Source organism: Daucus carota, chromosome 3, assembly GCF_001625215.2.
Source record: "Daucus carota subsp. sativus chromosome 3, DH1 v3.0, whole genome shotgun sequence".
NCBI classification, from domain to species: domain Eukaryota; kingdom Viridiplantae; phylum Streptophyta; class Magnoliopsida; order Apiales; family Apiaceae; genus Daucus; species Daucus carota.
This window is the reverse complement of record NC_030383.2, coordinates 48,860,099-48,885,962: the sequence shown is the minus strand read 5'-3', so window position 1 is coordinate 48,885,962 and position 25,864 is coordinate 48,860,099. Positions and strand designations below refer to the sequence as shown.

At 35.2% G+C, this 25,864-nt stretch overlaps 5 protein-coding genes and 1 pseudogene across 6 annotated transcripts; 3 read left to right on the top strand and 3 right to left on the bottom strand.

The window, feature by feature from the left end:
* Positions 1–3,221: 3,221 nt before the first annotated feature.
* Positions 3,222–8,729, top strand: LOC108211309 (uncharacterized). The gene is made up of 4 exons (XM_017382872.2): positions 3,222–3,676; positions 5,262–5,537; positions 6,005–6,142; positions 7,011–8,729. Exons 1-4 carry the CDS (start codon positions 3,362–3,364, stop codon positions 8,547–8,549), a joined length of 2,268 nt encoding a protein of 755 aa, XP_017238361.1. The 5' UTR covers positions 3,222–3,361; the 3' UTR covers positions 8,550–8,729.
* A 763-nt stretch (positions 8,730–9,492) lies between these two features.
* On the top strand, positions 9,493–10,728 carry LOC108213223 (putative F-box protein PP2-B12). Its single transcript, XM_017384993.2, has one exon. The coding sequence runs from the start codon at positions 9,638–9,640 to the stop codon at positions 10,565–10,567; it is 930 nt and encodes a 309-aa protein (XP_017240482.1). The 5' UTR covers positions 9,493–9,637; the 3' UTR covers positions 10,568–10,728.
* Positions 10,729–11,415: 687 nt separating this feature from the next.
* On the bottom strand, positions 11,416–15,115 carry LOC108214522 (plastoglobule-localized metallopeptidase 48, chloroplastic). Of its 2 annotated transcripts, XM_017386544.2 has the most exons (9): positions 14,796–15,114; positions 14,653–14,710; positions 13,921–13,988; positions 13,493–13,672; positions 13,245–13,341; positions 12,467–12,576; positions 12,231–12,364; positions 11,956–12,147; positions 11,416–11,676 (listed from the first exon to the last, which is right to left on the bottom strand). In XM_017386544.2, the coding sequence occupies exons 1-8, from the start codon at positions 14,991–14,993 to the stop codon at positions 12,012–12,014; spliced, it is 981 nt and encodes a 326-aa protein (XP_017242033.1). In that variant the 5' UTR covers positions 14,994–15,114; the 3' UTR covers positions 11,416–11,676; positions 11,956–12,011. The 2 variants fall into 2 exon arrangements, with proteins under 2 accessions (XP_017242033.1, XP_017242034.1); XM_017386545.2 differs by lacking the exon at positions 11,416–11,676 and having other exon boundaries at positions 12,008–12,147; positions 12,231–12,366; positions 14,796–15,115.
* A 136-nt stretch (positions 15,116–15,251) lies between these two features.
* On the top strand, positions 15,252–17,933 carry LOC108214524 (transcription and mRNA export factor ENY2). Its single transcript, XM_017386548.2, has 5 exons — positions 15,252–15,364; positions 15,460–15,547; positions 15,714–15,808; positions 16,555–16,631; positions 17,529–17,933. Coding segments are annotated over exons 1-5 (336 nt in total). The 5' UTR covers positions 15,252–15,362; the 3' UTR covers positions 17,603–17,933.
* Positions 17,934–18,517: 584 nt separating this feature from the next.
* LOC108214523 (B2 protein) lies at positions 18,518–21,138 on the bottom strand. Its single transcript, XM_017386547.2, has 6 exons — positions 20,933–21,138; positions 20,082–20,629; positions 19,628–19,728; positions 19,163–19,246; positions 18,961–19,071; positions 18,518–18,866 (listed from the first exon to the last, which is right to left on the bottom strand). Exons 2-6 carry the CDS (start codon positions 20,626–20,628, stop codon positions 18,825–18,827), a joined length of 885 nt encoding a protein of 294 aa, XP_017242036.1. The 5' UTR covers position 20,629; positions 20,933–21,138; the 3' UTR covers positions 18,518–18,824.
* A 482-nt stretch (positions 21,139–21,620) lies between these two features.
* LOC108212607 (cytochrome P450 CYP736A12-like) lies at positions 21,621–23,261 on the bottom strand (annotated as a pseudogene).
* Between the last annotated feature and the right edge of the window lie 2,603 nt (positions 23,262–25,864).

Here is a 25,864-nt window from a genome sequence, read left to right as displayed (position 1 = left end):
CAAATTTCACACATCTTAAAGAAACAATTAATGTGATGTTTTTATCATTATCTTCACACACCTATTCACCTTGGTTTTTATAAATATTAATTACGTATAGCATCACTCCTACTTGAATACCGTGTATTTGACCTTTCTTCACTTCAAATTATACTATACATTCATATTCCCTACATTAATGCATTAATGAATTTAGGAAAGGCTTGTTGGTTGTATTTAATACTATATTGGAACTAGTAAAAAATTACATGGGTTAAAGAGTATGACACATATTTTGGGAATTTTTTTTTGGCAAAGTGGACACTTAAAATGGGATGGAGGGAGTAGTATTTGATAAAACTGTTAGGTTGACATTAATCGGGGAAGCGTAAACTCCTTGGAATTTTAAATGCCTACAAAACATAGGAAGTTATTGACCTAGACCCCCTTGGTAACTTGCACTTCCTATAGGAAGTTAAAACCTATCTATCAACCAAACACAAATTTTAACTTCCCATTTATTATAATTTCCTTAATAATTTCAAATTACATAGGATTTAACTTCCTATCGGTAACCAAACAAGTATTAAGTGCTTGTTTGGTTACCAATAGGAAGTTAATTCCTATGTAATTTGAAATTATCATGGAAATTATAATAAATGGGAAGTTTAAATTTGTGTTTGGTTGATTGATAGATTTTAACTTCCTGCAGGAAGTTCAAGTTACCAAGGGGGGTCTAGGTGAATAAATTCCTATGTTTTGTAGGCATTTAAAATTCCAAGGAATTTACACTTCCCCAATAAATGTCAACCAAACAGTTTCTTCAAATCCTAATTCCTAGGAATTTCTACTTCCTATATATCTAGATGTCAACCAAACAAGCACTAAGTCAGAATTGGAACTCGTAAAAATACGCATCAAACAGAAATTTGGAACTAACATAATCAAATTAAAATTGAATATACTGCTTGTTCGGTCATGGCGAGAGAAGAGGAACTTATTTCCGTCAAAAAAATTAATTTCTACTTTTCTTAATTTGTTTATTTAAATTAACAAAAATATTTTTAGGAAGCACCGAGACGAAGAAAAAGCTCATAATTTTTCACACCTTTCTATTTTCATTTCTAGTAACATTCTGCTTATTTAAATTATACAAATACCTAAATAATTTATAAGTCGCATGATTAAAATATCTTAAAAATTTATAAATAAACAGTTATTTACCTAATTCACCTGTTTATTTTAAATTATAAATTATTTTTTAAGTTTAACTAGACGGCATGCAATCCTTCCGGTTTTACAATATCATGACTTTGTTTCTCCTAAATATATTTATGGGGTTATTTTACTTTTAAAGTATCAGCTGACAGATAAAGCATAAATACTCGTCTAGGTAAAATATTTTTCTTTTCTAGAGCTGTAGGCTTTTTGGGGTGGATTTTAAGACAAATAAATAACTACCTAGTATATTATATGCTCCATACAACAAGCATAAAAAGAGTCGGCAGCTCGGTTTTTCCCCCTCGCGTGCTCCCTTTCGAGCACATGCCTAATTATTTTTCTATAGTTACTCTAGTACTTACGAATAAGTCAATGGACAAATCAAGCGAATACTGGTCTCGTGTAGTAAAATTACATATATGAATCATAAATATAAATTGTGAATAGCCTCGTGTAAAATTGTGAATATATATGAATTCTGGACATAAATTATTAACATTAGCATTAAAATTGCAATCAACAAATTTTGAACATAAATTATTAATATTAACATTTTGCTGAATGCTGGTTTGCAAAAAAAACAAAACAGATACGAGTAAAAAAAAGGGTACTCAATCTATTAATTTAGATTGATATGAATAAAAAATATGCAAAGTTTAAATATTGACCGAAATTTATGTTTGAATCAGTCATTTTCCGATTCTCATGTAATCTATCCGAATCCAACTGACCGTGAACAAACTCATTCCTAACATTATGTATGCGGACGAAAGATTCAGTGATCAGTGATCCATAACATCACATCTTACGCCCTGAAATCACATAACTGAGAATGAAATTCATGGGTGAAAATATATGGATTTGTGAGAGATAGAAAAGATTATGATAAATTAATTAATTCAAAATGAGATTTAATTAAAATAATTAAATTTCTAAATCCTCATAAAAAATTATTAAATTCCATATAATCTTATCATTTCGGTTTATCAGTTTATCATGCTGAAACTGCATACAAACGTATAAAACCTGAAGTTTATAGTTTATTATCATTTCATTCAGTTAACCAGATCAGTCTGCTCAGCCACCAGGTCTTCAGGTGTCTATGCTCGTATTTGTAGGACTCAAATGATAACTTGTTCATCTGGTCATATTTATTTGTTCTGTAAATTATTTTTCATTTTATTTATATCAATTAATTGTATTATCCGATTCATAAGGATACGAAAAAAACTTATTTTTTCTTTGAATAACATATCAAGATTTAATAGATAATATTATGAATATTATGGAACAATAATTATAAAACAATTATATTTTGTACATACACATGTTCCGTAAATAGTTTTTTATAATTTTTTCCTGTAAATACATATTTTTCCTTTATTTTTGAATTTAATCACAATACACATATGTTTTAAGTAAAAAGTATGATAAATTTTATATATATAAAAAAATAATTTTCCAGAACTTCCTACAAAGGAATTATATTTGTTATTGAAAGCTTATTCTTTCAATTATAAGAATGGGGGCGTTTTGTTTACGCTATTAAGCCCAACTTCTGGTTTATAACTTAGAAGACCGTTTGTGTAAAATGTCAAGAAGCACTTATAAAAATTAGGAATGCTAACTTTTGTTTGAGGACTTATGTTTATTTCCCAAACACTTTGCTTATTTCTCAAACATTTTAATTACTTATAAGTCTTAACTTGTTTAATTTCTACTATACTTTTTTATTTTAAGCAAGAAACACTTATTTTAACCTCATCCAAATGACCCCAATATTTGCCAAATTTAGGATGCAAGTACAAAAGCAATAAAAAGCTGAGTACATGCCTTATTTACCACGGTAAAAAAATCAAAAACCAGCAGTAGAAGTTCCGCACATACAGTACACAGCACACACAGTACACAGTTCCATTCACTTGTTTCTATTTTGTCTGTGGCGCTCACTTGATTCAACTTCATTCCTCTACACCCCTCCCTCCCTTCTATTTATAAAACACACACACAAACACACACACACACTATGTATATAGAATTATAAAAAACACACACTGACACACACACACACACACTATGTATATAGAATCATAAAGCGAGAGAGATTACACTAGAAACACATTGCAACAGCAGTACAGCACCACCACCTACAGTGCCTGAAATGACGGTGTTTGGCCACGCAAGCGGCGGCGGCAAGCAAGTAGTTCCGTTCGACTACGAAGCCGAGGTTTCGCAACGCCTCCTCGAATCAGCTCAATCTAGCCACAATGCCTCTGCGTTTGATTGTATCGCCGATCCGTCGGTAGATGTTAATTACGTCGGCGCTGTGTGGCTCAATGTTCGAAAAGCTGAGATGATTTGTCGCGATGAATCGCCGATTGAGATTCGGTTCGAGTCGGAGAAGTTTAAGACGGACGTCACGCCGTTGTTCCTCGCCGTTCATAACGGAAATGTAGCTCTTGTCAAGAGACTTCTGGTGAGTTTGTTATATTGATCTGTTTTTTTTTGAATTTTTATGATTTTTCTCCATTTTTTTTTCTGCTAAAAAATTTGCATGTCATGATTTTAGCTTATTATTTATCGGCAGTTAACAATTTCTCTGTCTGGCTTGGGGTGTTGAATTTATTTTTTATTTTTGTATGATTAAATCATGTAATTTTTCTCGCATTTGCGTTTAAAGTACAAATAAGATTTCAGGTGACTGACTGCTACTTAAAGGACTACTACTATCTGGAGAACTGATTGAGTTTGGATATCTATTTTAGGAGCTCTGTTGTCGATCTTGGAAAGAAAACACGTTATATATGTTTTTTTTTAATTAACTGTTCTGTTTTTGTTCGGAATATTGATGGTACAGAAAGCATCATTGTAATTGAAATAACCTATCAATTCAAATAACTGTTCTAAATTTACTCTACTTAAGAAGCATCATCTTAATTGAATATTGATGCAGCTTGTGACTGTTATGGATATATCTTAATGATACTGTACATTACTGTACATCATCGATTCAATTTACTCGAGTTAGAAAGTTTATTAAGTTCAAAGAACTGAGAACTGTTAATGCTTTGTAGGTTAAATTAATGACATTATATTGTGAACTTTATGCATCACTAATTAAGTTTTGTAAATTTAGCCTCAACTAGATTTAGGCAGGGGATTATATCTTCTAGCTCTCCTTTCTAAGCTCATCATTTTTACTTGGCCGACATCGACATATGTTCATTATCTGTACTGAAATTTTAATTAGCTCATTGGCTTCAATATCTGTACTGTAATTTTTATCAGCTTATTGGCTTCAATTCCTTATTATTTCTGACATGAGATGTTAATTCTTTCCTAGCCACCTTCAGTGTTCTAGTGCAATTTTTTTGATATCTGAGCTGCCATTTGTTTAAGTTAATTCATATTTCTAACATCTGTTTTTTATGCTAGAATCCTCCTTAAATAAACTCTTATTATGAAGTTTCTTAACGGAGGTCTAACCCGTCGACTCTAATGAAAGTGGTTACATTAATTTCTTATTTCTTTAAACTCCAATGATTTAGAAAGAAGAAGCAGCTTAAATCTGTCCTAGTTGCCTTGAGATGGTTAAAAAACGATCTTTCCATGCTCTATACATTGAGCATAGCGTAACTTATTCCTATAATATAGTATCTTGTCTTTACATTGAGCAAGCTGCATATAATGCAAATTTGTGTAGGCCATGCTAATCTGAGTTGTCCAAGTCTACAAGGAACAGTGCAGTATGCACGTATAGAGGATACATTCCCCCTCACTTTTGTATTCATTTCCTATATGTCCTTCCAAACGGGATTTCCATGTTCCAATGTCTGCTACATCAGTCATGTCCCCTGTAAATATATATTGTGGTTATGGTTGCCTGCATATTATGAAGAATCCAATAAAACTCACACATGGCAGCTCAATAATTATAGTCTTGGAAGACTAAAATAGAAACTAATATTTGTCAAAATAATTACGAAAAGAGATGATTTAGAGTGCTTTTGTCATAAGCATTGTCTGATCAGTTCATATATATATTTGTTAAACAATTACAGAGTTCTGGGGCCGATGTAAATCAGAAACTATTCAGGGGCTTTTCGACAACAGCAGCAGTAAGAGAGGGTCACCTTAAGATTTTGGAGATCCTACTTAAATCTGGGGCATGCCAACTGGCTTGTGAGGAGGCTCTCTTAGAGGCTAGCTGCTATGGACATGCAACATCCACAGCACTGCTTATGGGGTCTGATCTAATTCGGCCCCACATTGCCCAACATGCTCTTGTCAATGCATGCAGCAGAGGATTTGTGAATGTCGTCGATACTCTCATTAAGGTAAATACTTTCTAAGCATACTCATATTGGTTGTTGAACAATTATTTATCATTTAACCTGCAAACTTAAAAAGACATTGCAACAAACTGATAACCATTATTATTACTACAATCCAAACTAGTATATCTAATCCGTTGATTATTTGAATGGCTTTTATATCTGACCACGAGTAGTTTAACTCAACTGAGAATTTCTCGTCTTAAATCTGTGAAATAAACAGAACAAATTGCAACCACAAAAAATTCTTATGCAGCTATTAATTGTGGGTTGAATATTTGTACGGAATCAGGCATAGTTGAATTACATATAACCAATGCTTTCATGTGCACAACCAATAATGTTTGAGTTTGTTACTGCTTTTGGGTAATGAAGGTTGTGTCAATCAGAGACTTCTTATTAAAACCAGTGATTTATAGGGGATCTTCATTTTGCAATGTTGACATGGTTTTCTTTACTAAAATGAACAGAATGGTGTGGATGCTAACACAACCAGTCGTGTGTTGCTCAGATCATCGAAACCGTGTTTGCATGCAAATATTGATTGCACGGCTCTTGTAGCTGCTATTGTTAGTAGGCAGGTCTCTGTTGTAGATCTGTTGCTACAGGTAAGCTTTTAAACTTGTAGACCAGATTCAATGTCATTCAATTCACTTTCTTGAGATCTCAGAAGGTCATGTCTTTTATGATGATGCCATTATGGCATCTCAGTGAATATAGTCATGTTTCCTGGTTATATTCATTTAAAATATTTTATAGCTAAAAACTGTCTGCACATAAAAAGACTATTGCAACCACCTGAAGGACAAAATAGTTCAGAAAGTTACCCAATTAATTTACTTTTACATTAAATGATCAGGATATTTATCAGCAATCACAATGAAAAGGACTATTGCAACCACCTGAATGACAAAATAGTTCAGAAAATTACTCAATTTAATTTAATTGTGTATAGATCCTAAGGATATTTATAAGCAATCAGCATGTAAGAAGAAATAGTATAAAAGTCATAATATATCGAAAGAACTGTGGTCCCCCTCAAGGTAACATATGTTCTATATGCCAAAAGATTTTAAAGATCATGTGCATCGTGCAATAAATTATACCAGGATCCTGACATCTGTGTTACCCCAGCTCTTAATATAGTTTTAAGTACCTACGGTGGATACTTGACACTAGAACATGAGCATGAACACTCGGACACTAATTTTAGCCCAAAAACATGTATATATTTCAAACAATTGCCTAATCTGACACTTGGACACTTTTATCCGAGAACGCGTTACAGAGGTAGCATTTCAATAATTATAAATGTTATACGGGTATGCATTGAAATCATTAAATTTCTTAAGATTGAGGAAAATATAATATCAAAGCACCTGTCTTTTCATTTGTTATAATCAGTTATCTGTTCAGACTTCAGTATACAGAAAAATAATAAAGATCTTTCTGTTCTTGTGATGGAAAATATTTAAGGCTGGCGCAAACACAGATATTGAAGTACGATTAGGAGCATGGTCATGGGATATGTGTACAGGTGAAGAGATCAGGGTGGGTGCAGGACTTGCTGATCCCTATCCCATCAGCTGGTTGGCGGTGGAGTTTTTTGAAACTAGTGGGACAATCTTGCGCATGCTGCTCCAACACCTACCCCTTAACACCCGCCACCTTGGAAGAAGTCTCCTCCACCATTCCATTCTCTGTGGAAACACAGGAGCTGCCAAGTTTATTTTAGATGCCGGTGCTCACATAGAAGCCCCGATTGAAACATTTGAGAAGGCCGATTTACGCCCAGTGCACTTAGCTTCTCGTGTTGGATCATCAACTATTCTTCAGCACATCATTGACTCTGGCTGTGATCTTAATGCACCAACAGATGATGGAGACACTGCTCTGATTATATGTGTTAGATATAAGCAGGAAGACTGTCTTCGTGTTTTGGCAAAAGCCGGTGCTGATTTTGGGTTGGTTAATCTAGCTGGCGTATCTGCAAGTTCATTAGCTGGATCAAATCAATGGTACTGTGGTCTCCAACGAGCTCTTCTAGATACAGTGAAGGCTGGAAGGGTTCTCAGGTCGTGCAAAGCTTATGTGTTTTCACCTATCTTGTTTGTAGCTCGGTCTGGTGATGTACAAGCATTGAGAGCTGTTTTTGAACATGGAGAGATTAATTTAGATGAACAGGATGAAAAAGGTTTTTCAGCAGTCATGATTACTGCAATGGAAGGTCATGTTGAAGCCTTTCGTTTACTTGTTTATGCCGGGGCAGATGTAAAGCTTAGCAATAAATCTGGTGAAACAGCAATTACACTTTCAAAGTTGAGTCCCAACTATGATCTATTGGAGAAGGTAATGCTTGAATTTACCCTCGAGAGAGGCAATCGCAGTGGCGGATATTTTTATGCTTTACATTATGCAGCTCGCCAGGGAGACTTAAATGCAGTTAACTTGTTGGTAGGTAGAGGTTACAATGTAAATGATTTTGATGGGGATGGATACACACCTCTAATGTGGGCAGCAAGAGAAGGCCATACAGATATGTGTGAACTTTTGATTTACCACGGAGCACATTGTAATTCTAAGAATGCAAAAGATGAGACAGCACTTTCACTTGCGAGAAAGGCTGGTTTTACACGACATGATGTGGAACGAGTGATACTTGACGAGATTTCTCGCAAGCTGGTCTTGACCGGTGCCAATGTTTGGAAACACACCAAAGAAGGAAGAGGAGCTCCACATAAGAAAGTCATCAAAATGATGGAGCCTGAAGGACTATTGAGGTGGGGCAATTCGAAGTGCAGAAACGTTCGATGCCAAGACGCGGAAGTGGGATCAAGCAATAAATTTCAAAGGCTAAGGCAGAGCAAGGGTGATTCTGATAGACCTGGATTGTTTAAGGTCATAACAGTGAAGAACAAGGAAATACATTTTTTGTGTGAAGGTGGACTTGAGATGGCTGAGTTATGGGTGAGGGGAATTAAGCTTGTTACCAAGGAAAGTTTATCTTGCCACTAGTGAATTTAGATATGAAAGCAATTTCAATCAGCTTTCTAGAGTTTATGTACAAATGCAAATGTTCACACGGTACTTCATCTCAAGTACCACGTTTTTTTCTTTCGAATGCTCTGAAACAACTATCCTGTAGTAAACTTTTAATAATTGAAATCTTTAAAGTATCAACATTTGTTTCGTCGACTTGAGGAGGTAATTCCACTACCTTGAAACCAACTTACAATACCATGATTTAAGGACTGAGGTGGTTGTGTTTAATTACATACTTATATTCATGATGACTTTGAATATTTTAAATAGTTAAATGTCATCTTAGTTTCGGTGAGCATGCAAAATTGCAAATCCTAGGTAACTTGATTCATTCATTGTGTACGAATATTCTGGGACTGCAAGATCATTATATGACTATCAAATTAAACAATTTAATTCGTTTAAGTTTCTGATAACAGGACGAGAATTACAGGACTCGCCAAACGACCTTTGGGAACTTAAGAATCTTCCATTCAATTTCAAACTTCTAACAACCAAGCACAATTTGTACCGTTGAAAAAGATAGTACATCTGCCAGTATTTACATTAAGAAAAGAAAAACAAATATTGAACATTAGCGAGAGGTTTATTATTATGGGCAGCGGTCCCTGGCATACATATGCCAGTAAAAAAACGCTAAACATATTAAACTTTTGTTTTAATCCTGACCGTTGGACGTTGTTGGTTAACAGCTACCTGACATACGTATGACAGGGACCTGGACCTTATTATTATTTAACTAAATCTAACAACCGCATGAACACAAGTGTCAATAGTTTTAACAAAAAGTAACTTGTAACATCATTGTCATGTTTGTTAAAATGAGAAAGATACTGTATTATATTCTAAACTAACGTTCGTATATTACTTGTGCCTATCCACTCACGCTTGAAAATAATGATCTTTAACAACTATTTTGATTAGGAAGTTTCGTGAAAATTAACGCTGTTAATGTTTAAGCAGTCAAGCTATTTGGATCAGAATCCTTAGCACCTAAGATTTCTTGGTTTTCTTTCTCTATAAACATCTCCAACTCTTGATCCAAACTCATATAAAGACATATGGCTAACCAAGGTAAAGAAGAAAAGATTGATTATTTCTACATGTTACCTGAAGGATGTCTAGCACATTCGATCTCCTATACTACACCTGTGGATGCCTGCAGGCTGAGACTAGTAGCTTCGAGTGTCCGTGTGATCGCTGATTCTGATGCTGTTTGGGAGCGATTCCTTCCATCGGATTATCAACAACTCATTTCCAGGGCTGTGCCTGATGATCAGGGACTCCTTCATTATATGCTGGCCTCAGCTTCTAAGAAGGAATTTTATATATTTCTATGTGATCAGCCTTTGGTCATTGACAACGGTGCTCTGAGCTTTTCCCTGGACAAGCCAACAGCGAAGAAATGTTTTATGATAGCCGCCAGTGAGCTCCAAATAACATGGGGCGACTCTCCTCTGTACTGGAGTTGGAAATCGGATCCCGAATCAAGATTCACAAAGGTTATAGAGCTGATGGATGTTTGTTGGTTTGAAATTTGTGGAAAGATAGACACTTCGTTGTTGTCTCCAGATACCGCTTACACAACATTTCTTGTCTATAAGGCATCAGGAGACCTCTCGGGCTTCAAGGACCAACCAATAGAAATTTCGGTTGGGATCTCTGGCGAAGACAGCATGAACCGCATTGTTTATCTGGATCACAGTGTTGAGGTTCAACGCGGAACTACCACCTTACCTAGGCGAAGGGGTTTGTTCCATAGATTTAGAGCCAAACAACAAAGGCCTCAAGCTGCTGTGTCTCAAGTTGCTGAAAATCGATATCCAGTGATAAGGAAAGACGGATGGTTGGAAGTTGAATTGGCCGAGTACTATAACAAGGACTTGGAGAACACGGAACTGGAGATTAGTTTGAGGGAAGTGAAAAAATTGAACTGGAAAAGGGGTCTCGTTATTCAAGGGATTGAGATCCGGCCTAAGGTAGTAACGTAACAGTTAAATCGACATTTTGTCTATCATCTGTGTTCTGTATTTTATATGAAGCACTGGATTTCACATTAAGCCATTGTACTTCTGGCACCAGTTATATCAAATGTATCACTAGTTACATTATATGTCATTAATGATAATATAAATATTTGCTCTTATACTATTTGTGATATATATATATTTCTCTCTCTGTCTCGTCCATCACTAATAATCGATATTCGATACCCCTTACATTTCTTGTCTACAAGCCAACAGTGGTTCTCCTTGGGTTCGAGGACAACCCAAAAGAAATATCAGTTGGGATAGTTGGCGAGGAAAGCATAAAGCACACTGTGAATTTGGACCGACAACTAGGTAGAGTGCAGTGTCAGTGCAGAAATATCACGAGACCAATGATTTGAAAAGACAGGTGGACATACATTAAGCTGGTCGAATATGAGAACAGTGACGGATAGAACAAAGCACTAGAGGTTTCCTTGAGAGGAGTAATTTGTGCGAAGTTAGAACCTAAACGTTTACACCTTTTCAACATAGCTCCTTAGAATAACCACATCCACGTGTTATTAGTACCTAGTTTTCATTACTAATTAAGCTAAAACAACAGATGTAAGTTCTTTAACATTATGTATCGAAATTTTGATAGAGCTTTAGCCCTCTGTACTCCTGCATTGGCTCCCCCTTGTGAAATTTCAGGGGGACTAAAGCCTTCCGCAGTCCTGCACTGAGTTCCCACCCGCTCAAGATTTAAACTCTTTAGACAATCTGAGCTCAAGTGCTTACCCTAGCTACAGCGATATGTAATAGGTCTGATTTTTGACACTACAGGTGCAAGAAAGCAATGGAGATGTAGGGAACTGCGAATTAGCAAGAAAGTCTTCCAGAATTATAGTTTCCTTAAATCCTTTTCGAAAGTTATATACAACATCTACATATACATGCATAGTGCCACTCTATACAGGAATATGGCACCTGCTTACATCTAAAACAGTGGCAAATTAGTATGCAAGATTGCCAATCCAAATGGTAATCTGTATAGTATAGGCAGACACAGAGAAAGTCGCACAAAATAAGAACTTCATCTCCGGCACTAGTGTCTGCATTCCAATATTTTGCTGATAAACAAAAAAGCAAGAGAATTAATCTTCCGTGTCAAAATTTTAAAAGTCTGAATTAGCTGGCGATTTTAAAATCGTATCTGGCCCCTATATTACATCGCCATATGTTATTAAGGAGATATTGATATTAAATAAGTGGTAGATACTTCTTGGCTTCTTGCTACCGGGCTACCAAGTATGGTAGTCGCTAGACCTATGGAGTAGGTTTACTTTGGTAATATTTAGGTACAGATATATGCAAAATCAAAAGGTACAGAGAGGGTTTTAGAAACTAACCATTGATATAAACAATTGTCCAGTATGTATTGTATCAACCTCAATGCCATCGCCGTCTATACTTTCTGTACACCGTTGATCCGAGCTGCACTGTTCAGAAGAGATATATAATCTTGGCTTCTGGACCACTCATCAATCTCACGAGCACGTAAAACGGGAAGTGGGTGTGAGAGTTGACTTGTTTGAGCATTTCTGAAAAGTTGAAGGTCGATATGAAATTCTTTAATATACCACATATTCAAACTTATGATGTTTTATCCTTTGCTTTTACTTACCTTATATACCAGCCAACTGGACTTGAAGATGCTTTGTCATAAGAGCGAGCTTGCTCCAAGAAGGCATCCACATTTAGTTGATCAGCCAAAGATGGGCAGCCCCCAGCTAATTTCATCAGTACAGAGACGACAACCTCTTGTGGGATTTTTTACAAGAAAAATGCAAAGTAAAAACCAATATCCTTCAAGAAGAAGATTGGGTCAGATAACTAAAACAGTTTTTTAGTAGTCTATACCTTTGGGTCTTGAACAACAAGGAGAGCTGCACGATCACAAGTAAGCTCTGCTGCTCGGAGCCAACGGAATAGTTGTTCTTCCAATCTTTGAGCTATAATTCCACCAAGCCCTGCTCATAAACAGATTGTACTGTTATAAAATCCGAATATTTGTGCAAGTTGCAAAATCTAACTTTATCTTAAATGATACAGGGCTCACTGCAGCGCCCTGTAACTAGAAGACTCATATGCAGAATAAATCAACAATTACAGAATGTGAATTATTGACATTGGAGTAAATATAAAATCAACCAAATTTGACATGTATGTTTTACATTAATCTTTGAAAGCCTAGTAAGAGAGGTAAAAAAATTACCATCATTCAGAATCGTGCTTACAGAGTAACTGCGATGACACATCTTTTATGATATCACAGGAACTCTAGATAAGCTTATCATAGGTGTTTCAAGCATTTGGTGTATGCATTGCTCAGCAAAACACACTTCTACATATGCATACATCAACACTGCTCTTTGCAGTATGAATAAGAGAGATAATTCATATTTCGTAATTTGTAACTTGTGTGCAGCCAATTGAAATGGCATTATCTCAGAACTTGTCAGAATAAAACCTTGAATACATCTAACAGAATGAAAAGAGCTTTTACAGGGACCTGCGTTGGCCTACTGTATCCTAAATTGAACCTTATGTCTAGGCACTAAGAAAATCTCAGTACATTATACCTTCATGGACAGATTTTTCGGGAGAGAATGAGCATCTGAAGAAAAAAAGTACATACCAGGAATACTGTAGGCCCCAAGGGTAAGAATGTTTGCAACTGTCAGCCATACACCATGGTCACATTTAAGGTGACCTAACTCATGTGCCAAAACAGCCTGATTTTATAAAATTCATAAGATTACATTATATTGTATCATAAAGTTGAGAATATATAATTGATTGTGTAAAGCCAAAAACAATAAAAACAATATTTTTATAGAAGTATTAATATATAAAGCATGCTCATAGTATAGGGAGAAGAATCACCTGCAGCTCCTTTCTGGTCAAAAGCTCCACAAGGCTTGTATGAACAACAACAAATGGCCTTCTACCACTGACGGCTAGAGTATAGGCGTTAGGTACAGGACTTTGACGAATGTAAAGATCAGGTGCCTCAGTTTTCAGTATTCCAGCAGCCTCGACCATTAAATGATGAAGTTCAGAAAGCTGACCCAACAAATTAGAGTTGTAAGGCAAATATTGTCATTTTGTACTTTCAATGACAATTTGTTTCCTAAATGGATTATCAAACAAGGAACAACCGGTAGAACCATTTATCTATTGTGAACCTGAACCAGGTGCTTGTTGGGAGCATACAGAAGTTATGAAGAATACTAGATATGTCCAAAAGGAAAATGAAGCTTTTGTATTGTTCCCTAAACCTACTAAATAATGTCAATTACTCAGAAACTAACCTGATTCTCTGAAACAAGAACTGATGTCCCTATATTCTCAAGAACCATGACCTGCTCTGATATAGTGCCTGCAACCATAGTTTGAGAAAGAAGTTTAACGATGAAGCAACTCTTGGCATGACGGGAATAACCCAATTTTGGAACTTGAAAAAAGATCAAACTGGAGTTCTGAATCACACCAGATGTGACTGGAGTAAGGTCAACATAATTAGCAACTTGAAAATTAGACAAATGCCAAATATGAATATGGTTCATGTACGTAGATACTTATGATCCTAATGTATTAATTCTACTTTACCCTGTTCAATTTATGTCCATTTGATCTCAACCAAAAAGAATATCACAGGACTAATCACTAATATAATTTTCAATAGTGTCCTTTACAATTTAAAAAGTAGATGGAAAACCTTCAGCTTCTACACAAATATATAATTAACTCTTAACTGTGAATGTTTGTATTTTTGAATAAACTTTTGGTTGACCAAGTTCATATTGTTTACTCTATTAGCTGAATTGTAAAACTGTACATCTAACTACTAATACTGTAATACATATTGCAAATTGAACCTTTGTATCGGAGATCTAAAGAGCCAACAAGTAAAAAGTGATGAGGAGCAATAAATTAAATATATGCGATATTTGCATAAAGTTCAACATGGAGATATAAAGTCATATTCAAGTCATCACAACATCATTGATCATATCAAAGAAGAATTCAGAATCAGATAATACCTAAAAAGGCCTTTCCGATATCGTTTAGACCTGGAATTGCTCGCAATAACACCGTATTCTGAATCAAATAACGAGGTTTAGAAATATGTAGTCTAACATAACACACACAAAATTGTGATAAGGAAAAAAATGAGTGGACCTGCCTGTTTATCTAGTGGATGCCTAAAATCATCTGCATCGAGCCGCGGAAATACAACAGCAGAAGAAGCAGCAGCTCTACAAAACTTAACTCCGCGGTTTTTTCTCGCTGATCCAATTCCAACGGGAAATGAACCACAAAACTGAGACTTGTTGATCAAAGGTGAAGTGAAACTAACAGAAGCAAATGAAATCAAAGCCATAGAAATAAATCGGTAATTCGAAAACCGAAACGAGCAGAAAAATTCAACTTCTTAGTTTCTTGTAGTCTCCGCGAAAGAGGAAAAAATTGGGAGTAATATAAATTACGTAGTCTAGTTCGTGTCCACAGCAGTACCTCATGGTACTTATTTGCCGCCATATCGTTTTCCGTTAACGGGATGAAGGGCAGTATCGTCAATTTACATAAGGGTAATATTGTAATTTTACCAAATAAGAAAACATGAAAGCAGTGGTTCCCATAAACGGCGTCGTTCGCTGTTCTAACAGGCTTTATATGAAGGCTCTTGTTTTGCATCAGTAGAGAACAATTACTTGCAAATCGAGAAGCTTGTGTTTGATTTCTGCTGAATATGTATGTATTGTTTCTCCGCTGTATCTAATTTGTGTCTATATGTTGTATGTATGTGTGACAGTGTTTGATTGTATGTGATGATGTTGTATAAACAGGAGGCACTCAGTGAATCGACCGCCGACGCCTGATGTGGCGGATGATCAAGAAAGAGAGCAGTCGCTTCCGGAGACTATCAACATTAAGGTGCTCCAGTTCCCTTTTTGTTTTCGGCTTTTCGATGTTTGTGAGCTTTTCGATTAGCTAGGAAATTTGTTTAATTAGCCGTGTTGTGATTTTAGATGAGCTGTGAAATATATTGATTAGTTATTTAAGTTAGGGTTTTTATGTTATGATTATATTTGCGGTGTAGATGATTGAGAGCGGGGAGAAAGAAAGATTGATGGAGCTGCTGAGGGAACGGCTAACTGAATGCGGATGGAAGGATGAGATGAAAACTCTTTGCAGGTTTTCTTCCCCTCTTTACGACTTCATTCCCCCTTTGCAAATTAGCTTTATATATCTGAGCTTTAGCATTCATAAGAGCATCTCCAATAGTCTCCTAGTTGGCTCCTATATATGATATAAAATATTAAGCTCCTAGTAAGTTAATATAAAATTAAGAATGTCTAACTCCAACAATGCTCTTTATATATGCTCTTAAGTTATATTTTATTTATATTTTGAATTCAAACATTTGTCATGTAGTGGGAGTCTAATGTAAGAATGGGAGGAAATGATTATTTTATAAAGTTAAGAGCCAACTAGTAGCTCTTAAATTAGAGGAGAGAGAAGAGGCTATTAAGGTTTTTAAGAGCCACTAGGAGGCTCTTGGAGCTCAATTTTTGAACATCCTCTTTATATCTTGAGTTAGGAGTCTATTTAAGAGTCTATTGGAGATGCTCTAAGCATGTGAATTTACGTGTAATGTGTATATTCTTTATTAATAATTTAGCAGTGGCAAAGCTTCTTTTGGTGCTAAATTTGGTCCAGAGTTTCATTCCCTGCTCCACTTCCAATATACTTCAAAACATATTAACGATCAAAAGAAGATATTTTACATTGTGGGGAGTGCCACCCAGTTGCCACTTTAACAAAACAACATTCATTAATCATTGTGGTTCTGATTGAAATTTGGTAATCATTTAAGTTTTATGCTCATCCAAGTTTTCAGTGTCTTTTGTATGATATTGTTTTTATATGGACTTCGTTAGGGCATACATCAAGAAGCAGGGAAGGGATAATGTTACCCTGGATGACCTTATTCAGGTGATCACTCGTAAAGGCAGAGGTAAGTTTATATTCTTATGTGTAAATGAGTTTATATTCTTCCTGTATTGAGCCTTTGAACTGTGATCACGCATATTGTGCATGATGCTTTTAAAGTTCTCTATTTTTTGGATCTGTAATTGTTCTGTTACGATGTTTTTTAATTTGCAGTCTCCACATATTCTACTATCACAATTTTTTTTCCCGGTCCAATAGTTCTAATAATGAGTCTCAAACCGAAGATATGCTTAGATACCATAGTGGTCCAGGGTAGTCTCCAATTGTTTCACCAAGATAAAGTTCGGAGAGAAACAATGTTTGACTTAATATTACAGCCAAAGGGTGCGAAGTTTTTGGTTATGATAACAGAATAACGCGTAGATAAATTGGCATGTAATGACAATTGTACTATATATTCGTTTGTCTATAGCCTTGCTGGGTGGAATAATTCTGGAAAAGCAAAAAATGTGTAGACTCTATGGTTATTGTCCGTGCTCTTAAAGTTAAAGTCCAGTCTAGGTGCAACAATAATTTCCTGGTGAAAAATTATACATCTAATTAACTGGCTTGGTTTTTCCTTTGGCTGGTGCATCTATCTATAGAGCACACTATTTTTCGAACAAAGCCCTTGCAATTCTCATTTAGAGTAAAGATGATGGTTTCAGTGATTTATTCGTGTTTATGAAATAGAGATGGAGTGATTATGTGAACATCACAAATTGTTGGATCTTCTACTACTTTTGTGCTGAAATATTTTACTAGTGCTCGCTATGCACAGTGTTAATATTAGTTGTTAACTTACTGTTCAAGGATAGATCTTTTAGTTGTCAACAGTTTTGGTATATAATTTAGTAGTTGTTGCTTCTGTCATTTTTATTTAAAGCTTTATAATTGTTCTGATATATTTGCGATTTTGCAGCTTCAGTTCCTGCTTCAGTAAAAGCTGAACTGCTACAAAGAATTCAATCTTTTCTTGTTTCTGCTGCTCTCTGAAGATAGAACTGGAATGGAGGACCATCAGAAACTGAGATCAAAATCTATAGCAATATGTCACAATATGTGCTTAAGCTTCTTCCATGCTTTGTATTTTTATACTATCACTGATGCTAGAAGAATTCACTTCTGCTAAATATAACCCTACAAGAAGGGGGTTACTTTTCAGTTGACAAGTGTGAAGTCCATTATCTTACTATTCCGCTTGAGCACATTTAGATTTTATAGATTCCATGTAGCTGAGATATTATTATTCGATATATAAGGTTCTTGAGATTTGTAACACTATCGAGATATATTATGATTTAGAGGAGCCCTGTGGTTGTCTTTAGAGAGCTTTTGTTTGTTTATAAACCAGTTGTGATGTTTTAAGTTATTCCTCAATCTACTTGCACTAACAAAATGATCCCTGCGGTCCATCCCCCAACACTATATACAAACTCTCTTTCTTTTAACTTATATCTTTGTTCAGATTATTATGGGATCAGAATGTACCATTCTCGATGTGAATCTCTTTTGTACCAGACCGGCAGAATTAAACACCACTTGTAACGAGAATGATTCAGTCCATATGCATCCTTTGATGAAAGCATTCCAGCCGTCCAAGTCAGTTGGCAACTCTTTCCCTCCTTCAAAAGTCAAAACAAGGCCTCCTCTTTGAATGCACGCCCTTCGGTTGGGGGCAACACAGAACTTTCAGGGCTCAACCCCATTGCTCAAACTTAGCCGGTAAAAATTCTTCTGGGCGAGTATGTTACTCCAATCTGTGGATATGTGATTTTTCATGGTCGAGATCGAGCATCCCTTGTATCTTTTTATTAAGTCAATTTTTCACTAGATCATAACAATATTGTATTTAGAAAAAATATCGACATTAGTGACCTAGCATGAGAGGATCACTTGCAACAAAAACACTCAATCCAAATGGATATGATAAATAGCAAAGTGGTTTTCATCTATTAAAGACATCACCATCACACTGCCAATCTTTAACTCAAGTTCTCTTCATTACATTACAATATAATAGTTTGAAACAACTTTGAAGATACTTTCACAAGTCACAACACAGCATATTATTTGAGTAGCTCTACACTCACATCTCTCATAGCAGGCGGGACTCCCAAGCTTGCGCTTTACGGTATCTGTTAAAAGCATATGATGCCATTACCCTATTCCATTCACAATTTAATTGTGCCAATCATCTTTGATCAGTACTGGGTTTCTACTCTCCAGCTTGTTCACAGAGATCAAGCAAATCTAGTGTCTGAGGCGACAAGCAAATTTAATACAGAAATTTAGACAGAGCTGAAAATTAATAATAGACTTAATATTCAAAATAACATTAGATCTCTACATACCTCAGGGACTGAAAGCTCGAGACGGAATTTTGGGCCATCATAATGATGCAAGACAGGCCTAAACGAATCTTCCTCCAAAGCTTTGCATATCTTTCTGATCCGAATTCTCACCTAATTTGGAAGAGAATGTTAAAAAATGTTTAACCAAAGTAGCAAAAACTGTCAATTTCGAGAACCAAATTTAAGCACATTTATCGCTTACCTGAGCAGGAAACCTTGATTCACCTTTACACTTTTTATCTTCCCAAGCAGTTGCATCGATGTTTGAACCTCCAAAACCTGAAGCCTGTACAAAGAGCATATGTCTATCAGCGAAGAACGTGGTTTGGAGATATTCTGGAACTATAAACCATCTTCTTATGCAAAGGCATATAACAGAAATTGCAGAAAGCTATTAACTATCAAAAGATCATGTAAGAGGCCAACTCTTGCACGGCAAAAAGTATTCTACTCAGAACCATTTGCATCTGAAAGTAAAAGTTATTTATACTGTTTTATAAGAGCAGCCTGCGAGATGACTACTATATCATTAAAAGAATATGTCGATTTATAATTTTTCAATCCTTTATAAATTCAGTTGAAGCAGGAGTCATATGGTACAACTAAGCTTAGCCTAATGCATTGCATAAGAAATAAATCAGAATAACTCGTAAACATTTCAACAGACCTCAAAAATACCATGCAACTGGTGAGTGGTGTAATTGTAGAGAAACAGCGGTAAGCCCGGGGTAATTGCCCTAACAGAATCCCTGTATCTTGGCGGTAAACCTGCAAACAATTGAGTATATAACATGCACATGTCAATCACATTATATTATCAGAATAATATGATACTAGATTGTAGTCAAAGCGAAGCTTCCTTTTTTCTGACAAACAAAGTGAGACATTTTAAGGCTATAAACTATACACATTCTCAGTTTTGTTCTAGCGATAATCATAGTTTACAAGTTCTCAAGACATTAAAGTTTAGAATAAAGTTCATTTCCACATTAATCAACGACAAATTTATGTAGACAGATATAAGAGTAAATTTAAAATTAAAATGTAACCTGTATTAGAATATCAGTCAACTGGGATTAAATATTAAAGAAAAAGAAGAAGAAGAAAAGCAGAATAGTTACCGAATAGCTGACGTTTGAGATCTTCTTGCATAGTATCATTATTGCAAACAAAGATGTATCCACCAAGAACTTCATCTCGGGGGAGGGTCTCTGCAGCAGGCAAGGTCTTGAACCTTTTGTCAACAGCATTCAGATTGCCATTCTCGCAATTGCTGTTGTTGGCCTCCTTGTGCTGATTCCCACCATTATGCTTGGTACCATTCACATTAACAACAGTGTTGAAATTATTTTTCTGATAGCCAACATTCATATTGTAGATACCATTCCTAACAGGACTCCTTCCAACAGTATCATTCATTTTCGAGTCCAAGTTTAACATGTTAAAGTTGAGACTCTCGAACTTGTTTTCTTCCTGGAACCCAAAATTATTATCCCTAGGCCTTGTTTCCACGAGTCCTTTAGAAAGATCAAGATTGTTCCTACGCTCAACCTTGGACCTAGTCTGCTCAGCCAATTTAGAAGCAGCCATCATCCACTTGTGCTCCTCGGAGACTTTCAGACCCCGGAGCTCCTCACCCAATTGCCAATAACTACTCATGTTCTCCATCCTACAAACATGTAACTACCAAATTGTTAATACACAACCACTAATGTTCGATGTTCAACAAGTAACACAAGCTCTTAAACAACATCTCCATCAACACACAAAGCTCAAAAATTGTTACACAATTAAGGAAAGGAGATCATAACATCATACCAATAGAAAATTTGGGTAAAACATAAAGATAATAACCAAAATTAAATATTCAAAAATCAATCTAATCAGTCAAATTCACAGCTCACAAGTAAATTAACCAGTGAAAACAACAAATTAACAGTTTATAACAGAAGTAAAAGCAAAGTTGATTAACCTGAGGTGAGGCAAAATCAGTGGCTAATCAAACAAGAAGCTCCAGATGAGTGGCCTAAAGATAGTGAATGAGCAGAAATATAATAATGAGTAGATTTAAGAAAGATGAAAAGCCCCAAAACCCTAGCTAGATTTTGGGGATCTAAAGAAATGAGGGAAAGTAAAGCACTCACCTTTTCTTTTCTTTTTTTTATCTTGAGTATCTATGCTCGGAAGTGAAGTATATAAATACATGAACATGTAGATATTTCTGATGACTGTTATTTTGTTGAGAAATGCTAGGTCCACAGAATTGGATACAGAAACTGTGTACAGAATGAGTTGGCGCGAGTGATGTGTAAATCTTGTTGCCACTAACCTAATCTCCCTCGTTATTTCACTCTTGTTTGTCTGTTCTTTATTTCTTATATAACTTTACTTTTCCTACATTACAAAATTCTTTTATTTAATTTTTCCTCTTATGTAAGAGGAAAACAAGTTCGAGAGTCTCAACTTTAACATTATAAAACATAAGAGGAAAAATTAAATAAAAGAATTTTGTAATGTAGGAAAAGTAAAGTTATATAAGAAATAAAGAACAGACAAACAAGAGTGAAATAACGAGGGAGATTAGGTTAGTGGCAACAAGATTTACACATCACTCGCGCCAACTCATTCTGTACACAGTTTCTGTATCCAATTCTGTGGACCTAGCATTTCTCTAGCAGAATATATCGATCCGTCTCCTCTACTATTTTGTCAAGTCCAAGAATGCAAGTCAGCTCTTCTTGACACTTTTTCATTGCACTGGGATTTCTCATGAGTTCTGCTAGTATCCATTCGATTGATGTGAATGAGGTGTCTATTGCGGCTGTGATGATATCGATCATGATTGACTTGATGCTGGGTCTGTCAATCAGCTTGTCTAGCTCTTGATGGTTGTCAGAAGAGGCATTTCTAGATAGTAATATCATTTCTTCAACAATGTCTCGATTATTCTTTAGAGTGCCCGTACTCAAATTTTGCTCATGCTCGTCAATAATCAGCTCCAGCGCATAGCATGATAGCATCAAGTTTCTTGCTTGTTCCCTTGTATCTTCGAGTCAATCCCTGTATGAGGCATCAACGTTTAGATGATATATATTTTTCAATAACTAAGTTAAATTTAGAAACATAGTTTTTGTTAAACGAGATAATGAAAGTAAGCAAACAGAAATAAAAAGGAAATCAATCACATATACACGGGAGGTGGTCCTCATAATCGTTTTCGGACAACAAGTTTTCGGTGCTTTTTTTGTTTTTACAGGGAAAAAAATGAAAACCTATGATGTAGTTAAATTGTGAATAGACGACGTACCCCGTGTTCACATAAAAATCACGTTCTCTATCTTTGATTGATCAAAAATCACGAATTGATTGTTGTAAAAAGCGATTATCAGGACCAAGACCCATATATACCCTTAAGATCAAACCGAACATCTTTGCCGCCTCCCAAAAGGAACCTACATGTCATGTTCTCAATCAAACTCCCCACCTTATCACTTATGTTGTGTTTGGTTGGAGTGAATGATTCCGGATGGAATGGAATGAAAAATGAACTATATTATGGGCAATTGTTAACAATTTGCATTCCTTCTTCCATTCCATTCCTTAGATTATGTGCTAGAAATCATACTTTCAATTTGAGATGGAATGCTCCATTCTCTCATATCCCTAATTTCTTCTTAAATCTCATCATAGCAATTTTGCACTCACTAAAATTTATTTCAACTTCCCTCTTATCTCTATTAGTTTCAAGTAAATTTACTCATTCCATTCCATTCACCCCAACCAAACACAACTGTAATATCCACAACCTCGCCAGCAGCTGCAGCTTTCTTAATGTCCTCCACTACCAAGCCGACCTCCTCTCTTCTCATCCCTCGAAAAGAACTAGTTTTCGCGGGAGCTAAAAGCTCCTGCACAACGAATTTCCTCGCATGCCTCCAGTATGAACCATTGCTGGAGCTAATGCCATTGTTACCATACGACATATGGACCACAACCTCCATCTTTGGGCGTACAGAGAAAACACTGTCATGAGTCTTTAGGAAAAGTTGAGCAGCCTGAGGAGAAGAGACTACTATAGCTACCACCGAACCCATGCGCAGAGACATTATGGGACCATACTTGTTGGATAAGTCTTGGAAGGTTCGGTGGGGAAGGGTACCCAGATTCAAGAGGCTGCCAACAATAGGGAGGCCTCTCCGGCCGGGTGGCAGCAACCTACGCTGTCTGGTGTCGAGGATCCACCAAATTGCACCAACTGCAAGGACGAGGAACAGAAAGGAAAAAGGCCATGAAAGTATCATCTTTAACTAAATTTTAAAATAGTGTAGATAATGGTGTTAAAATAATGAAGCTCCTCTGTTTTTGTTTTTGTGGTGTTAAGTAGTGTTTATGAGTACGTTTTATAGCCGGAGACAGGGGCGGAACAAGGGGGGCTAGCCCCCGCGCCAGCCCCGGTTGAGGGAAAAATAATAAGTATAATTTATTTATTTTTAGTATTTTAGCCCGGGGACAAATTTAAAAATGATTATATATATAGAAAATAGCTCACTTAACATGGTGGTTTACATCGAGAAAGCCATATTTAAAGATATAGATGATGAAGTTATCTTACAACGCTATCAAAATATGCAAAATTGTAGAATTTTGCTCTCATCCATTCCTTCTTAAAAAAAGGCAGTAAATATGTCACCACTTAACCAATTAAAGTATGCAAATGTATTTTTAATTTTTTTGCTGAAATTTTAATAATAATTTAACCCGGGGTCGAAATTTATCCCGGTTCCGTCACTGGCCGGAGAGGATGCATGCGTCAAAATGAACAACGTAGATAACATGCAGGGTTTGTGTTTGAAAATTTAAGGTTGGATTGGACCGGCCACATGCAGGTCCGGCACAAGCTAATTTATACGGCTAAAAATGGTGATAGATTACTAAATTGGATCTCTAAGATCTTGTCACCTGTAATACATTTCGTATGGATGGTACGGTTATATTTAAAAAATATTATTTTATTATTATTTAAAATTCTTATTAAAAGAATATTTCATTTAATATAAAAATGAATTATGCGCTTTTTAAATTTTTCAAAACAATTGTAATATTGTATAATTTTGTGAAATTTCAATGATGAAAAGTGTCCAATTTTTTTAATGAGAACATGTACTTTTGTGTCTGTTACTTAGGGTAAAGGTCTGTTTCGAGTGTTATTAAAAGGGTAAGGATCAGTTTGAGAGTGTTGTTAAAAATTGCCATGCTGTCAGAAAAAAGTGTCGATAAAGAAAGTTGTTGTAGAAATCAGGTAATTGTTTAATAATTTTATTGATAAAAGCTTATTTTGAGTTATAATATAAAAATAATAATGTTTTTGATCAGTAGTGATAGTAAAATATGTAATAGTTTCTCGCAAAAGTTGAAAAACAGCTTTTTCCAAAAGAATAGGAGGAATGCTATTTCTAAAAGCAGCTTTTCAATTAAAAGCTGGGATTCGAAAAAACTGCTTTTAGATTTCCCAAACGATTTTTTACCCGTTTCTCACCAAAAAGTCGTCGTTGCCAGCAACAACATCCTCAAACAGTACTTTATATTTGTCCCAGCTAGTTACACTCGGTTATACACCAATGTTATGGGTAATTTTGATTTATTAAAATTCTAATAATAAAAATAAAAATAATTTAACGATAATTTTCTTTGGTTAAGTCAATTTTTGTTTTATCATATATACCATTTTTCAATTTAACGCTGGAAACATATTCAAACTTCACAAAACTAGAATAAATTTGAATTTTTGACAAAAACCAAATTCGAGGAATTCTTTTTCTAAACACAGTTCAATCGTTGCGCAATATTTTTATAAAGTGTAATATATAATTTTTTTTAAATTTTAATTTTCTAAATAAAAATTTAATATGAAAACTTCATGGAAAGATGGTAGATGGAGGTGACCACTCTCATTTCTTTCAACAGGGGGCGCCCTATAATTTAGAGAAAGTTACTCTTGGTTGTAAAAGAGACGGGCCCGCGACATGTAATTTAATCCTCCTCTAATTTAGAGGAGGATTAAATTACATGTCGCGTGTCCGTTTCTTGTACTACCTGGAGGATGGGGTAGTAACTTTTTCTGAAAAAGTAGTCAGTCAAATTTATATTTAATAGATAACCTGCAGATCATTAATGTGAAATAATTTAATATGTAAATTTTTATTTAAAAAAAATAAATTTTAAAAATAAGTTATAAAATCTTTATATTTATATAAAGGAGGTTCCCAGCAGGTGATGTGTCATGCTTGAGAGACCTTCCCGTCTCTTATACAACCAAGATGGAGGGTTTCTGAAAAAGTAGTTAGTCAAACTTGTAAAATGATAAAACAAATATGAAATGAATATTCACTATTATTATATTTTATCTTAAATAAATTATGATAGTAACTTTTTAAAAAAATTAAAAATCATTATTTAAATAAGTGAGGTTACGTGAAAAAACTTGAAAACCGTTTGGTTAGTCTTATTTTTCAGAAATAAAAATTTATTTATAAATAAATTTATAAAATTTTACCATTTTCTGAAATAATTTCTTTTTCCTAACACAAAGTGAATATGAAACATGTTCTTAGCATACCTGAAAAATCTTTATATTTATATAAAGGAGGTTCCCAGCAGGTGACGTGTCATGCTTGAGAGACCTTCTTTTCAATTCTTTTTTTTCCTGAATTTTAACATTTTAACAGTTTAATAATTAAATATTTTTTTAAAGCTGGACAATATGACAACCCGGGTCAAATCCCGAGTCTTTTTCAGAAAATCGGGTCAAGTCCCGAATTCCGAATCCGAAAATAAGCTCAAATATACTAGCCCAACTGCAACAACTTGGGTAATCTACAAGCCCACCACAGGTCCCCAAAAGATC